This window comes from Grus americana, chromosome 16, assembly GCF_028858705.1.
Source record: "Grus americana isolate bGruAme1 chromosome 16, bGruAme1.mat, whole genome shotgun sequence".
Classification (NCBI taxonomy): Eukaryota; Metazoa; Chordata; class Aves; order Gruiformes; family Gruidae; genus Grus; species Grus americana.
The window spans coordinates 7497291-7512282 of NC_072867.1; the positions used below are offsets into that span (position 1 = coordinate 7497291).

The window sequence follows — 14992 nt, forward strand, 5'->3', positions numbered from 1 at the left end:
TAACGCTTTGAAAGTAGTATCTTTGTGTAAGGCTGAAACACGCTGCTTTTTAGAATTATAACTTAGGTGAGTGTAGGGTGACAACCATTCGCTCTGAGTTTTACATAGGTTCACTCAAAACATGCTTTTGCATTGAACATTTCATGCAGTTATATGTAGTTTTTTACAGTTCATTTTTTCTCATTTGTGGTTGTAATTTCTGATCTCCTGGAGAAACATGCAGTAGAATCTGTTGTATCATCAGCCTGCTTGTTTTCTAGCAGCAGCTCTCAAACTGTCTCCATGCCCAACTTCAGCAGGATTTCCTTTTGGTTCTCTGTTACAGTTGTCCTTCCAGACAGCACTAGTCACTAACTGTAAATAGGGTAACGAGCTCCCAGGACTCAGGAGTGCAGTCATGTACTTCCCTAAAGGGGCAAGGTGAAAAAACTTGATAGAATAAAGACTGTACTGGAAGAAACTAGAAACTTTTATTACTGGAAAGGAAATGAGAGAAACAACTTTCTCATTTTCTTAATATGTTAACAGTATTTGTTTTGATTGGGGCCCTCCTGCATGTCAACCAAGTGACAAAAGCTCTTTCAGATTGCTAGCAGTCTGTATTTCCTCTTGCTTTATTCCCATGGACTGGACATTGCTAATGCAAAGATGATAGTACACAAATTTTATATCCAAGACATGTAATAAGAATAGTTCTCAAAAGTTTATCCATTGCTGAGCTAAGCTAGCCATTAGCAGTACTGAAACAAAGCATTGTAGGAGTGTTGAATTTTTGGTGATTTTGCTGGCCTTGTATTTTAGTATTAAATCCTCAATATAAAAAAAAAATCATTTTACAGTCTAAAGAATCATTCTTTTTATTTGTTTTTGAGGAGAAACCTCTGAGTCACAAATTACTCAGTGCTTCTGCAAAGGGAAATGTGGATCAGTAGTTTACTTTTTAAAGACAGGAACAAAACACTCTCTCTGCATTACTGTCAGTTCAGCAAGCTGTTGCATGGAGAGGGCAAAACCAAGATGACGTCTCCTCTTCTGTCTTCTTTATCTGTTCTTGAGAAGGGAACAGCAGTCTCAGAGATTCTACCCTTTCCATGATTTTTTTTTTTATCTTTCAAAAAGTATATACAAATACATATATATTTCAAACTGTACACATGGAATTAATGCACATGTTCCTTATTCCATTTTTATCAGTCCGAGTACTGTTATACCTAATAGTCCTGATACTATTCTGTTTATTACCATAAATAAAACTAAACTTAAAACATATGTGAAGGTATAAATAAAAAAAAAGACAAGTGGTTGGATATGAACAGTATAAACATCTATATGTGGTCTGGTCACAGGCTACCCAGCTAACTGAAAGACCAACTTGTGTGAAGAAGGACTACTCCAACTTCATGGCTTCTCTTAACTTGCGCAACCGCTACGCAGGAGAGGTAAGTACAGGATTTCTCGTGAGTGTGGGGTGTCCATGAGCTCTGGCATGGCTTCTCAGCCACGGCTGAAAAGGCTTTTCCAACCTAAAGTGTTATATGGGTCTATGTTATTTTAAGCATGGGCTCTAAAGTTAAATTCCTTCAAGATAAAGGGTATAGTTTTCCTAGGTTATTAAGCAGATCATTTTACTGTTGGTCTTGCAGAGGGTTCTTAGATTGCAGATAAAGCTAAAGATTTAACAAAGTAGTAAAAAAAGATCTCTCTGTGGAGTTCCTTAATCACCACATGAGCAATACCAAACTAGATTCCTAATAATACTGTTCTCTGTAGAAAAACCCCTTATATTTTACAGGTTTCTGGAATGATTCAGTTCTCAAATGCTACAGGACGAACATCTGACCTGAATAAACTGATGGTCAAAGAGCTGAATGATGCTCTTGAATCAGGCCACACTGAATTCTACACCCAGGCCATGTTTAAGTTGACTGCACTGCTAATAAGCAGCAAAGGTAATTAAAAACAAATGGAGTTCTGCTGTCTGGCTGTGAATGCCAAGAGTAATAAACTACAAAAGCTATCCGTATACAAACCTAGTACACATCAACTTGAAGCAAAACTGTTTTGAGTTTTTTCAATTAGGCTTATATTGGGGAAAAGCTGCCTTAAACTAGAAACTATTTATTAGGAATTGATTATTACTGCTGTGCACACCAATTTCATGCTGATGTGAAAAGCATTTATTTATTCTCTTGGAGAAATCTGAGTGAATGTTTGTTTTCAGACTGTGATCCCCAGCTCCTTCATCATCTGTGTTGGGGACCCCTGCGAATGTTCAATGAACATGGCATGGAAACAGCAATTGCTTGCTGGGAGTGGCTGCTCGCTGCCAAGAATGGAATAGAAGTACCGGTAGGAAGCTGTTTAACAACTCTTCCTCTGCCCCTGCCGGGGGAGAAGAAGAAAATTTTGAGACATTCACAGTTATTGTGAATCTGTGTTAAATAAGGATGTTAAAGGCATTGTTAATCACTTTAGCCTGCCAGGAAATCTCTGGTCATGTATTGTTGGAAGTCTGAGCACCCTCACAACGTGGACTGTGGGAAATGGATCTTTCTCAGCAGCAGCAATGATATAGCAAAGGAAATCTGTTAGGATCTCAGCTGTACAACTTACTTTGCTGCTGAGATGCCTGAGCTGCTCGTTAATCAGGTTCTGAACTACCACACTTTATAGAATGGTGTTCTAAACCAAATAGAAATCAAAGTTCCTGCTCATCAGTCAGAGCCTCTGGTATCTGGCATTGCACCCTTGCATTAAGAATAGGTTTGCAAGTGTCCTAATCCTCTGACAGGCTAGACCAGCTGTATTTTGTGAAGTGGGGATGAATCTAATAGTAATAAAGCAACCGAGTGTGGTGTAGTTACAGTCCGCACACAGCTGAGAAAGCTGCCTCTGGTAATTGCTCCAGTTAGTGAGCACAAAGTGTTTCATTTGCTGGAGAAAATCATTAATCTAAATTTAGTTAGGTCAGTTTACATGCACGTTTCAGTGTTTAACTTCTTAAGCATCAGTTTCATTTTTTCTCCTTAGGCTTCTGGGAAGTTTCTTTGTATCTTGTTCAGGCCATCACTTAAGCAGCCTGGGTTGCTGGGCCTCCTTTCTATCAGAGGATGCTGCTCCGTAGAGCAGGTTCAGCAAAAGTGAATTCTGTGCCATCTTTATGTTGTGCACTTCATCAGTTGTGTGTGCTCATGGGCCAAGCTGTGTCCTGCGGTACGTGAGAACCTGGCATAGGCTTGTCCCTGCTCTCCTGGTGTTGGAGGCAGTAACCGTTAGTAGAGGGGAGGGAAGGACAGCACGAGCTGATCTAACAGTTCAGTCTCCTCAACAAAATACAGCACTTATCTGCTGTTACCATTCATCTTTCTGTTACTAGCTGAACTTCTGCAGGGGGGAGTCTTTCTTCCCGTAATTTAGGATGTGAAAGAAACATTTTATTTCAGGTGGGTTGTATAGACCTGTGTCTGCCTCTCCATTAATATTGCAGTGAATTTTAATTGATGTATTAGATCCTTGTGTGCTCTATGGAGAAAGAGTGTGCTTTCCGTATAAGAAGATGCTCTTGAAACAGGAAACACTGTTATCTTCCTTTTTGCAGTTCATGCGGGAAATGGCAGGAGCCTGGCAGATGACAGTGGAGCAGAAAGTTGGCCTGTTCTCTGCTGAGCAGAAAGAAGCAGATCCATTAGCAGCCTCAGAAGAGAGCCAGCCGAGGCCTTGTCCACCAGAGGTGACTCCGCATTACATCTGGATAGAGGTGTGTATTTCTTCTGAACGTCCCACCTGTGGCGGTGTTGCAGTGACGCTGTGATTAAGCTACTTGGCACTATTTGTTCTCATGGTTCAGGAAGGGAGCGGAGTCATGATGATAGTCCCTCTGCCTCAAAGCCAGGAGACACACTGTTTTTAGATGAGCATAACAATTGAGGGGGAGAAAGGTGTTTGAAACAGAAAAGTCTGGGGGGGTTTTGAGATGAAAAAAGGTCAAAGGAAGCATGACATGTCTTTCTCTCTCAGTTTTTGGTGCAGAGATTCGAAATAGCCAAGTACTGCAGTTCTGACCAAATAGAGATCTTCTCCAGCCTGCTCCAGCGGTCTCTTTCGTTGAACATTGGAGGGGCGAAAGGCAGTTTGAATAGGCATGTGGCAGCAATTGGACCCCGATTTAAGTGAGTAGTTCTGTTTTTTCCCTTGGTGTAAGGAATAAGGTTATACAGGGATGGGAGAAAAAACCTCAGCATTAAATGTATAATTTGTCCTCAGCTTCAAGTGGCGAAAATTCCTTACGATGCCTGGAATGAGGCAGAGTCTAAGCTCTGTTTCCTTGAAAGTCATTTTTGGTGCTTCAGAAAACTTCATGGGATAATTCTTACGGTGAATTGCCTGCATCCTGGATCCAGTCAGTGTATCAGTTGGGGATAATTTTGCTCCATTGTTTTCACTCTTTGTGACTTGAAGGCTTCAACTTTCTGTGGTTCAGTAGTCCCAGCTTTAGGAACAGACTGATGGTAATGAAAACAGTTTGCCAAGAGCTCTGAAACAGACACTTTTCAATGAGTTGAATGGAGTTACAGCTGTACCTGTGGTTTGTGTGGTGTTGCATTGGTCACCATTTTGGGAATGCCATAATTTGCATGCTCTTAACTATTTCACTTATTAGGTTGCTGACTCTGGGGTTGTCTTTGCTGCATGCTGATGTGGTTCCAAATGCAACTATCCGAAATGTTTTGAGAGAAAAGATTTATTCAACTGCCTTTGATTATTTCAGGTACTTTTTTTATTTGCAACTAGTCACTGAAAGTGTGTGTGTGTGTGATTTCCTGAACCTCCCATGATACTTCAAAGCAGCAGCTGTCTTTCTCTTGTAGTGATTTAACTTGTTCCTTTCCTTTTTCACCCATTTTAACAGAAACTTTTTTTTTTCTTGTGCTTTTCTGTAGTTCATAAGCCATCTCAAAGAGGCTTAGATACAAGTTCTGGCTTTTGTGTGTGTGGTTTATAAAGTAATACCTTCAGGAACATTTCTGTTGTTTTCTTCCTTTCCTTATTTTGGAGTTTATTCAATTCTCAAAAGTGTACCTAGATTTATAAGATTTAAAGAATTGCTGTTACAGAGTGCGTGGCTGAAGTATAATTTCACTGTTTTGAAAATACACTCACACTGAATCTGATGATTTCAATGTTTGACATGGACACAAGAGAAAATAATTGATAGGAATGTCTAAATGTGAGGAGGTCAGTCAATTATAACAAATTTCAGATGAATCCAAGATACTGACAGACTGTTGCTTAATTTTCAGTTATAATAGGAAGCTTGTACTCTTAAGTCAGACAGAATAAATCAGTGAGGATAAAATGTAGTGATGTGTAGCCTCATCCTTGTAGATTCTGGTCAGAATAAGAAATATGACTTGATTAGTTTTGTGGGGGTTTTGTTTTTTTTCTAATACATTCAACTTCACATTATTTTTCTTTAAGTTGTCCCTCAAAGTTCCCTACGCAAGGGGAGAAGAGGCTTCGTGAGGATATCAGCATATTGATCAAGTTTTGGACTGCAATGTTCTCAGACAAGAAGTATCTGACAGCCAGTCAACTCGTGCCGCCTGGTGAGTTCCTGTATGTGCCATTTCAAAAGCCTGTTGTTTCTTTGCTTGGATTCTACATCAGGTCTGTGCTCTGTTGTTAGATAATCAAGACACCAGGAGCAACCTGGATATCAACGTTGGATCTCGGCAACAGGCTACACAAGGATGGATAAATACTTACCCTTTGTCCAGTGGCATGTCAACTATATCTAAAAAATCAGGTATCTTTTTGATTGTCACCAGCTCGTTGCAGCCAACTACAGAGCATATTTTATATGCAGATACTGCTTCAAGTCAACATTTACCTTTAATATAGGGCCCTCTTCTTCTGGCAGGGTATTTAATTACCAGTGCCAAACTTTGGAGAGGAGGCAGAAAAAATCTCACTGGTAGTGAGCAGCAAGGTTTTGAAATTACCTGGAGATTTTTTTGATAGAATGTTCAGTTCTGTAGTGCAGAAGAAGTAATACTGGAGGTCAAGAGGTATTGAAATCCTGTAGGGAAATTGCTTTCTTTGTGCAAACCTGCCCCTAGTGCTTTTCGGGGGCAGCAGAGTGACATTGAATTGTGGGCTGTGTTTTTGTACAGTTGTAAACTATGTACTCTTTCTTTTTAGTTGACTGTCATGTTTCTAAAGTGAATGCAATGCTGGGTAAATTGATATCCCCGTAGCCTGTTGTACTGCATATGTTCAGAGAACAACTGTACAATGAGTAGCTGCAGCGCTGACTTTCTGAAGTCACTCTAATCTGTATTTCCAAGCATCCCATTCATTCCTATTCCAAGGATCCTATTCAGATTATTCAGTTCTTATGTGTTCATGTTGCCATGACAGTTTGAAAGCACCATTTAATATACTGAACAAAAACCACTGAAAACTTTTTTCTATCCTTTTCTCAAGGAATGTCTAAGAAGACTAACAGAGGAACACAGCTACACAAGTACTACATGAAGCGAAGAACGCTACTGCTCTCGTTGTTGGTGGGTCATCAGAAGAATGGGGAAACTGCATGAATTTCTAAGACTGTGGTGGTCTTGTAGGATACATGAACTAAAGTATGAAATTGGGAGTGTTTTTTCTTCTTCCAGAAAACTCTTTTTTTTTTTTTTTTTCTTGTTTTCCTCAGGCTACTGAGATTGAACGCTTAATCACATGGTACAATCCACTGTCTTCCCCTGAGCTAGAGCTGGATCAAACTGGAGAGAGCAGTGTAGCAAACTGGAGGTCTAAGTATATCAGTCTTAGTGAGAAGCAATGGAAGGACAATGTAAATCTGGCTTGGAGCATTTCTCCTCATCTTGCTGTACAGCTGCCTACCAGGTGAGATATTTCAAAAGAAAGAACTGATGTAATTCCTGCTGCCTTAGAAGTTGAGTGAGTACTTACACTCTAAGTACTGATTGCACTTGCTCCTGTTTACAGCCCCTTTGCATAGTTTCATAGCTGGTTGAGACCTTTGAAATGAAAAGAAGTAGATTACTTGCTATACTTATTTGGCTCAGGCTCTGGTGGAGTCCAGCTTCCTTTCTGGCCACCCATTCTTTGCTAACATTTAGATGGTGTTTTATTCAGAAGAAATTATGTTTGGTTTTTAACACATTAGCAGGCATAGCATTTAAACAGTGCTAAAAGTATCTTTGAATGAAATGTTCTAGCTATATATTGGCTTGCACTTTAATAAGTATTGTAGGAGAATTAGCATAGTTGGCTCCGGAAGGGAAAGGAAATTCTTTCCCTCTTACAACAGTGATAGTTTTTGCCAAGTAGAGTTCTGCACACTGGTTTCTGTAGAATCCCAGACAGTATGTTTCAGCCAAGAATCCAATAGTGGGCTAAAATACTAGTGGTTTATACAAAAGCATTGGATGAGGACCAGTTGTTCACAAATCCTCTTTTGACAGTATATTGGTCCCTCAGTGTGCATTATTTCATAGTTGGACTATTTGTTTATTAAGCATATACTTTTCTGCCTTTTGCTGTCCTCCACATAAATAGAAGAGGCTTTCAAAATTTTCTAATAATGTTATTGTATTCCTGGTAATCCTTAGATTTAAGAACACTGAAGCTATTGGAACAGAAGTGACCCGTCTGGTTCGGTTGGACCCAGGAGCTGTTAGTGATGTTCCTGAAGCAATAAAGGTACTTGTGGATATTTACACTGTTACAGGGCCTCAGTATGGCCGTTGCATCCAGATATATTGGAAAATACAGCCTTTAGTTAACAGTGTATGTTCTAGTGCTAACCACAGCTCTGTAGGAGAGAATGACAGAACAGCTGTGGAAATAGGGTGCTGAGGCAAGAATCACAATAGTAAGAGTGGGTGGCTCGTTAGCTGATGGTACATCTTGCTCCTGGGTATATTCTAAACATACACAAAATGTCTCAAAACTCATCACTTGCAGTACAGCCACCATTTCTGTTCCTTTTGCGTAATGTGTAAAAAGACCACTGGTGAGTGCTGCTGCTGAAATTATTTCAAGTTTAACCTGTTCTGTGTGTCAAGAGGCCAAGCCTCTTAAAATGGAGGAGACTCTTCATGCTGATCTGCAGTGAAGCACTCTAGTCCTGTGAAGGACAGTCTTGTCAGTGCTGCCTTCTGTACATCGCCTGTAAAATAGATGACAGGAAAACTGAACCTTCTTTGACTCTTACAAATGGGCTCATCCTTTCTTCTTTCTCCCTATGCTAGAACTCCTGTATTGTGCTTTTAGTAACTTGACTTCACTAACTTCATCTGGTGATCTGGGAGGTGAGGTGATTCCAATAGTTAGATTTCCATGGAAGAAAAATGCTTTAGATAAAATAGCTGTGCTTTTGTAAAATAAAATGTAGCATGTTTCACTTTCCCTGTTATAGGAAGCTAGATTATAGCATTACCATCCGATGTGTATTACCCGACATTACTAGGTGCTATAAACGCCTAACATGTCTGACCTGCTTTTTCAGTACCTGGTTACCTGGCATACAATTGATGCTGATGCACCTGAACTCAGCCACGTTCTGTGCTGGGCACCAACAGATCCACCAACTGGCCTTTCCTATTTTTCAAGCATGTATCCACCTCATCCTCTAACAGCTCAATATGGGGTTAAAGTCCTGCGATCTTTTCCTCCGGTAAGATGAGTTCCAAGAGAGCCTTAACACCCCAAGCAAAGTTATGGCCTTAGTCATTGTAGCCACAGGCTCCGTTTTAATACCCTGGAGAGACGTGTATGCTAAATGGGCACACCACATTGCAGAATGTGAATATATTGGAATGAAAAGTTGAAGTTGTCCCACATAAAACTGGCTCATGTGCTTGCAGCTCTTTTGTCATAAATCAGACTAAGCTGAATTCTTCAGGCTATTCTTAAATTGTTCCTTTTGAATCTTCACTCAGTGGAAAGATGTTTCTTCTAAAGCAGCAGAAGGCTGGATTTTTAACATTTGTCAGACTTGAATTAGGACTGTAAAATACATGACTATTAATGATATTTTAGAAGGGAGTAGCTGGACAGAAAAAATACTTTGAGGTGGCATATATATGGTTTAAATTTAAGAGGTAGTTAGACTTTGTTCATCACCTAACTGAAGAGAGCTTTTCTCTGTGCATGTGACCTATCTTCCCTTCTGACTACTAAAACAATAAAAACCCTGCCATCTTTTCTTTTTCAGGATGCCATTTTATTCTACATTCCACAGATTGTGCAAGCACTTCGGTATGACAAGGTGAGAATATGAAACAACTGCATATCAACAAACCAGGTTTTTAAAGCAGCTTTTAGACTTAAAACTGCAAATCAGACAAAATTAAAGCTTAAACTAATGCTGCTTATTATTGTCCCCTATCTCTAATACATAGAAGAAAAATTACTGTCTCTAGAGGCTGGCTTGCTTGAGATACACCTCTTTTATGAACAGGTAAACTTGAGAAGCCTGAGGCTATGTAGCTCATCTGTCAGGAAAGAGATTTTGTTATGGGAAACCCCAGATTAAGACATTGTCTGAATAAAGCTTTTGAAGGTCTGCATGAGGCAAACAGTAATGAAATTAAATCACTATCCTTAATAATTTTGCTGTGGAGTTAACCAAAGAAGACATCTAGGAGTGTCTTGTGCTCCATCATGTATATGAAATCAGATTTTAGCTTCATCTTGTGGAAGTCAGAAGTAAAGCTTGATGACCAAGTTCAGAGTTCATTAATGTGAGATCATTGTTATCTGCCCACATGGTGTGTGAGCTCTGGTCAGTGCATTGTTTTCAGGTGAAGACATCCCCAGCCACTAGTGTAGGTGACTGTAGTTATTCTTTGAGAACTTCGCATAAAGTATCCTCTGCAGTGCACATCAGTGAACATCAGGGATCTTGTCTGTTAATATCAGTCAAACATAGGAACGTCTACAGACCACAGAAGTAGCTGCAGGTAGAGGAAAAGGAATGCAACTTCTGGAATAAGTAGGATTCCCTTGTACACTTCAACTTCTTTTGTAAGTTTGTTCTTTCTAGAATTTCTGTGGAAGAACATGCAGTTCTTGCCACCAAAATGTGCAGTCCCTATGACACTGCCTAGACTTTTGGTATTATGGGAGCATTTAGTGATGCCAAGCAAGATCAACGTCTCTTGTACGCGTGCGAGGAGATGCCCGAAGTTGAAAGAGATTTGCAATCCAGAGAGATAGAAAATGGCACAGAAGTGGGAAGAAGGTTGGTTAGAATAATGGAATAAGTCAGTAATAAAGCTGAAAACAGTTTAGGTCAGTTCACTACCTGTTAAAATATGCTGTCGTTCTTCAAAGGTCAGTTTAGCGACATGAATGAGAGTGCAGATGTCATCTTCCCATCCATTAAATATTTTTGAGTTTGAAGAATAGCTGTTAGAAGCAGTAGTACCGAGTCTGGTACGAGTTGTGATGATCTTTGATCCTTACTGGACTGGATATGGTTGCAGATGGGTTATGTTAGAGAATACATCCTGTGGGCAGCTGCCAAATCCCAGCTCTTGGCTCACCAATTCATCTGGAACATGAAAACTAATATCTACCTGGATGAAGAAGGACACCAAAAAGATCGTGAGTGCTTTAAAATATAATCTAGCTTGACTCCTTTCCTTGTCTCAGTTAAGACTAAATCTCCTTCCTGCTTCTCTCTTGGTGGGAGGAATCCTTTTATCTAGGAACTTTGCTTTCATTTGCAGAAGTAAGGCCCATTCTGTAGAAGTGTTCTACCTGACAGAATGCATCAAAAGAGATGTGGCAATGTTTGCATCAGTACCTTTTTCTGAATACTATCTGAAGGTGGCTATTTCCATCACTGATATCATTTAGTTTCTGAAATAAGCTTCTGACACAAATGCTTCCTTTTTCACGTGCAGCTGACATTGGGGAACTTCTGGAGCAGCTAGTAGAGGAGATAACTGGCTCATTATCTGGCCCAGCCAAGGAGTTCTACCAACGGGAATTTGATTTCTTTAATAAAATCACCAACGTTTCAGCCATTATCAAGTAAGCGCTGTACTTCAGAATTGTGCTTTTTGGGGTTCTCTGTTCTGTTAATTACCAGTGTCCTGATTAAGAGGCTAAGTCACTTTTAGGGGTATTGGGATAGTGTTTTCACGAAAAAAGAATTAATTACTTATATGATAAGAAATTGATTTTTTTTTTTTAAGTTACATTTAAACTGAAGAGTTGTGGTAGGATGCAAAGGCTCATTTTAATTTGACTTTTAGGGATAATTCATATCTGCCCTGATCTCAGTGCTCATGCTTTGAGCTAGCAGTCCATCTGAAACAGCTATGACTTTTTACTTTGGAAGCAGATGATTCTAAACTTAAACGTTAGTTTTTAGTCTGATTTTATCAAATACATTGTGGAATGAGGTTCCATAGAAAAATGCACTGATACAAGAATGGAATTTGTAAAGTAATCGGTGCTCTTGTCCCAGTTGAAATTCCATCAGTCTAGTTGTCACCTGCATCATTAATTTGTTTTTTTGGATATGCTGCCAATGTTCTTCTGAAAAGTAAGCGGAGCTCGATTCAGGCAGGAAAAACAGCGCTTCTCTCTTTAGGTCTACCAGATTGACTGTCATTTTTTTGCATATCAACATTTTGTGTGGAGTTTAAAAAAAAATTAAAAAAAAAAAAACCAAAACAAAAAAACACCACAAAACCAAAAGAACTCAAACATAGATAAATGGTTTCCTTTCTGCTGAAACTCCATGAAATTGTCTTTTCCTCTTAAAGAGATTTCATTGTGCAGTGTAATTCAAAGACGATTGTTCTTTTTGCATATGTAAGTCTTTTTCCTTCATTCCTAAATTGTGGTTATGGAGAAAGTTTTGATGTCATAAACATTGGATTGTTGATCTTTTAAAACTGAAAGTCCTACTCATAGAGGGATTCTCACTGTTGACTGTACAGACTGCAGTAAGAGATGTAATTCAACTTTTATAAAGCTTGCCAGTGGATGGCAGCAGCTCAGCACACAAGCTCTAAGTCTGTAAGTGTGGTTTCATTGCATATTTTTAAAACATTCTCTGGTGTATGAAAGTATTTGAAAGTCATATAAAATGTATGTTCTGGAACATACCTACTTTAAATTGAAGCTTTGCAAACCACCAATGTAAGGGCATCAGGCTAATGGACACCGAGATCACAGAAACAATCAACTACTAAGTGCCTTCTATGTGCATGTTAAGATGTTTTCACCCAGTAGGGTGAGTTAAAAGGGGGGTTAGGATCTGAATATCTTGGTATTTAGAATGAAATCAATCCACTGTTTGGTAGTATGAAGTCATAATTAAGCAACAGATAATAGTGCTTTGCAAGCATTGCATTTTTGCACCCCAGCCTTAAAATGAGTGTGTTTTTTGTGCATCTCCAATGTAAAGACAACACAGAGGAGATGCTGTTTGCTTTGTAGATGACATAAATGAATGAATGTATCATCTGTGATGATTTCATTGTTATGTTGCTGCTTCAGTAATCTGCTGTACTGCTTAAAATGAGAGCATAGGTAATATCTTTCAGTTGCATGCTGCTACACCAGGTGAGCATGCAATTGTGTGCCTGACTTCAATAGATGGTTAACTCAAGTGCCTGTGCAAATGGGTAATTGTACATACTAATCGTTAACCATGTTACCAATTATCCAGTTGACACCTGCAGTCACGCTAAGTATGTGAACAAATTAGGCGTGTAATTGCGTAGGCATTTTGCTGGCTTGTCCTTTTCCAGTTAGCAATGTTCTTATTCTAGAATAAGTTCCACAAAGGAAGATCACATTGATATAACTATAGCAGTGCTTACACAGGTAGAATTATGCTCAAATTTCTGTATGAGGAAGAGCCTTCATGTATTTCATTCACATCTCTTATGCTGTTTGGGTTTGTCAACAACCAATATGTCAAATCAATGTTAAATCTACAAAGCAAAGACTATAACCTTCATTAAGATAAAAAATGTTCTGGTTGGGTATTGAGCCTTTAAGTTCTCTAGAAATGGTGCAGTAAGAGATCTTTGTCATTACAGGGAGAAACATTTTTAGTGAAGTTTGAATAAATTTGAAACAAATTTGAGGCTAGTACGAAGAATAATATATAGTATGCAGATAAATAAAATGCCATTGAATTTTCTAGGCCATTCCCTAAAGGAGATGAAAGAAAAAAAGCGTGTTTGAGTGCTCTATCTGAGGTGAAAGTGCAGCCTGGTAAGAAGAGATTTAATCATATAATATAGTGGGCTTTTTGCATTCAGCACGAGTACTGTATTTTCTGCAAGCAAATCTTGAAATCTCTGCAAATGGCAGCTCTCAGTTTTGATGCTGGTGGCTGCTCTTCTGTAACAGTTGGATTGTTTTTCTCTTGAAGCAATTCAAATATTTTACTCATCAAATAATTTCTATGTGGTGCATCAAAATTTGCCCAAGAGCAAGTTAGATAACGCACATCATGGATAAAAGTAGAAATGTATGTCTGAAGAGGGAAGATAAATAAGCTCTTTTTCTTTGGACCACCTTCTTTTTTTAAAAAGATGAGGCGCTTTTGAGAAGTTATGTTATCTCAAGAATGACGTGTGTCCAATTCCTTTCATTCTCCTTTTTGTCTCATCAGGCATTCCCTTGAAACATCATTGTCTGCAGGTCCTTCCAAATCTTGAACATACGTTTTCACAACCTGAATCCTCTCTTTAAAATGGAGTTTGGGGAAAGCTTTTTCCTCATCTCTGTCTAACAGGTCTCAATTCTCCTGCCGTGTGTTGGTTGCCGAGGGCCCTCCCTAGTGCACTGGGAAAAACAGCCACATCTTATTAGGGACTACTGTAAGAGAAGTTCTGTCTGTACATTTCTGTGGTACAGATCCTGCAGTATTAGTTCAAAGCTGTATTCTATTAGTTTCTGTCAGCCACTTGCTAATACAAAGGATACTGCGTCATTCGTGGCTCACAGACTGTAATCTCCAGTTTATCTCCAACATTTTATTTAATTCAAAACTATGTACTGAACACCAATTTTTCTCCAACTTGCATTGTCACACTAGCCAAGGGATTTGTTCTCAGCTGTCTGCTCCATTTCACAGGTTGTTACTTGCCCAGCAATCCTGAAGCTATTGTTCTGGACATTGATTACAAATCAGGAACTCCTATGCAGAGGTACCATACTCTTCTTATATTCTCCCATTAAGTTAATTCATGATATTTAGGTATTTTTCTGCAAATTCATGTTTGGCTAACTTGCACTTGTCATCATCTTTGTTTTTATTACAATTTAGTGCAGCAAAAGCACCCTACCTGGCCAAATTTAAAGTGAAACGATGTGGAGTTAGTGAGCTTGAAAAAGAAGGTTAGTAACTGCGTTTTAATCATTGACACTACTAATTAAGAGTCAGCAATTCCTTTAAAATTGCCTACTTTTAGTGATCTGTACTGCTGCAGTAAAATTATTTCCATGTTGAACTTTATCTGCAACGGTTCCGCTCAGAAATGAAACTGGATCAAAGGAAGAGAGTAGAAAATGCTGAAAACTTAAATCCCTTTTTTTTGCAATTTTTAAGTCCCGGGAAGCAAGCCACATAGGTAACTTGAAGAAATTTTAACAATTACTTTAGACTAATATATAAATTGATTGCCTTTCCCTGATTTTTAGACTGTAGCAAACTCCAGGGTTTGGCAGTTTTTTCTCATAATAAATTTTGTGGGATGCTCTAGCTGACTAGCTTAATGCAATTCAGGCATTTATCAAGTAAATCATGAACACTGTTTTGGTATGTTCCAGTTCCAGTAGACAAAGGGAACTCTCTTACAGCATTCACCTTGCAAGGCAGAAATATCTGCAGTGCACCTGCAGTGAAATGTTGTGGGTTTGAGTGCAGAAGGCTTGTCATGATAGAAAGCTACTAATTAAAGTCCATGTCTGGGTTTCTCTTTGTACT

At 39.0% G+C, this 14992-nt stretch overlaps 1 protein-coding gene across 3 annotated transcripts in view; it reads left to right on the forward strand.

Annotated features, from left to right (window-relative positions):
- The window catches only part of PI4KA (phosphatidylinositol 4-kinase alpha), a 63911-nt gene that overhangs the window by 41293 nt on the left and 7626 nt on the right, over positions 1-14992 (forward strand). For all 3 annotated transcript variants that reach the window (XM_054843850.1, XM_054843852.1, XM_054843853.1), the window contains exons 30-47: positions 1347-1439; positions 1793-1949; positions 2222-2349; positions 3599-3757; positions 4018-4169; positions 4661-4768; positions 5479-5606; positions 5687-5806; positions 6487-6566; positions 6713-6906; positions 7635-7725; positions 8534-8701; positions 9242-9295; positions 10515-10635; positions 10938-11067; positions 13202-13272; positions 14141-14213; positions 14333-14403. In XM_054843850.1, coding sequence (XP_054699825.1) covers positions 1347-1439; positions 1793-1949; positions 2222-2349; positions 3599-3757; positions 4018-4169; positions 4661-4768; positions 5479-5606; positions 5687-5806; positions 6487-6566; positions 6713-6906; positions 7635-7725; positions 8534-8701; positions 9242-9295; positions 10515-10635; positions 10938-11067; positions 13202-13272; positions 14141-14213; positions 14333-14403 — 2098 coding nt within the window. The remainder of the gene's footprint in view (positions 1-1346; positions 1440-1792; positions 1950-2221; positions 2350-3598; positions 3758-4017; positions 4170-4660; positions 4769-5478; positions 5607-5686; positions 5807-6486; positions 6567-6712; positions 6907-7634; positions 7726-8533; positions 8702-9241; positions 9296-10514; positions 10636-10937; positions 11068-13201; positions 13273-14140; positions 14214-14332; positions 14404-14992) is intronic.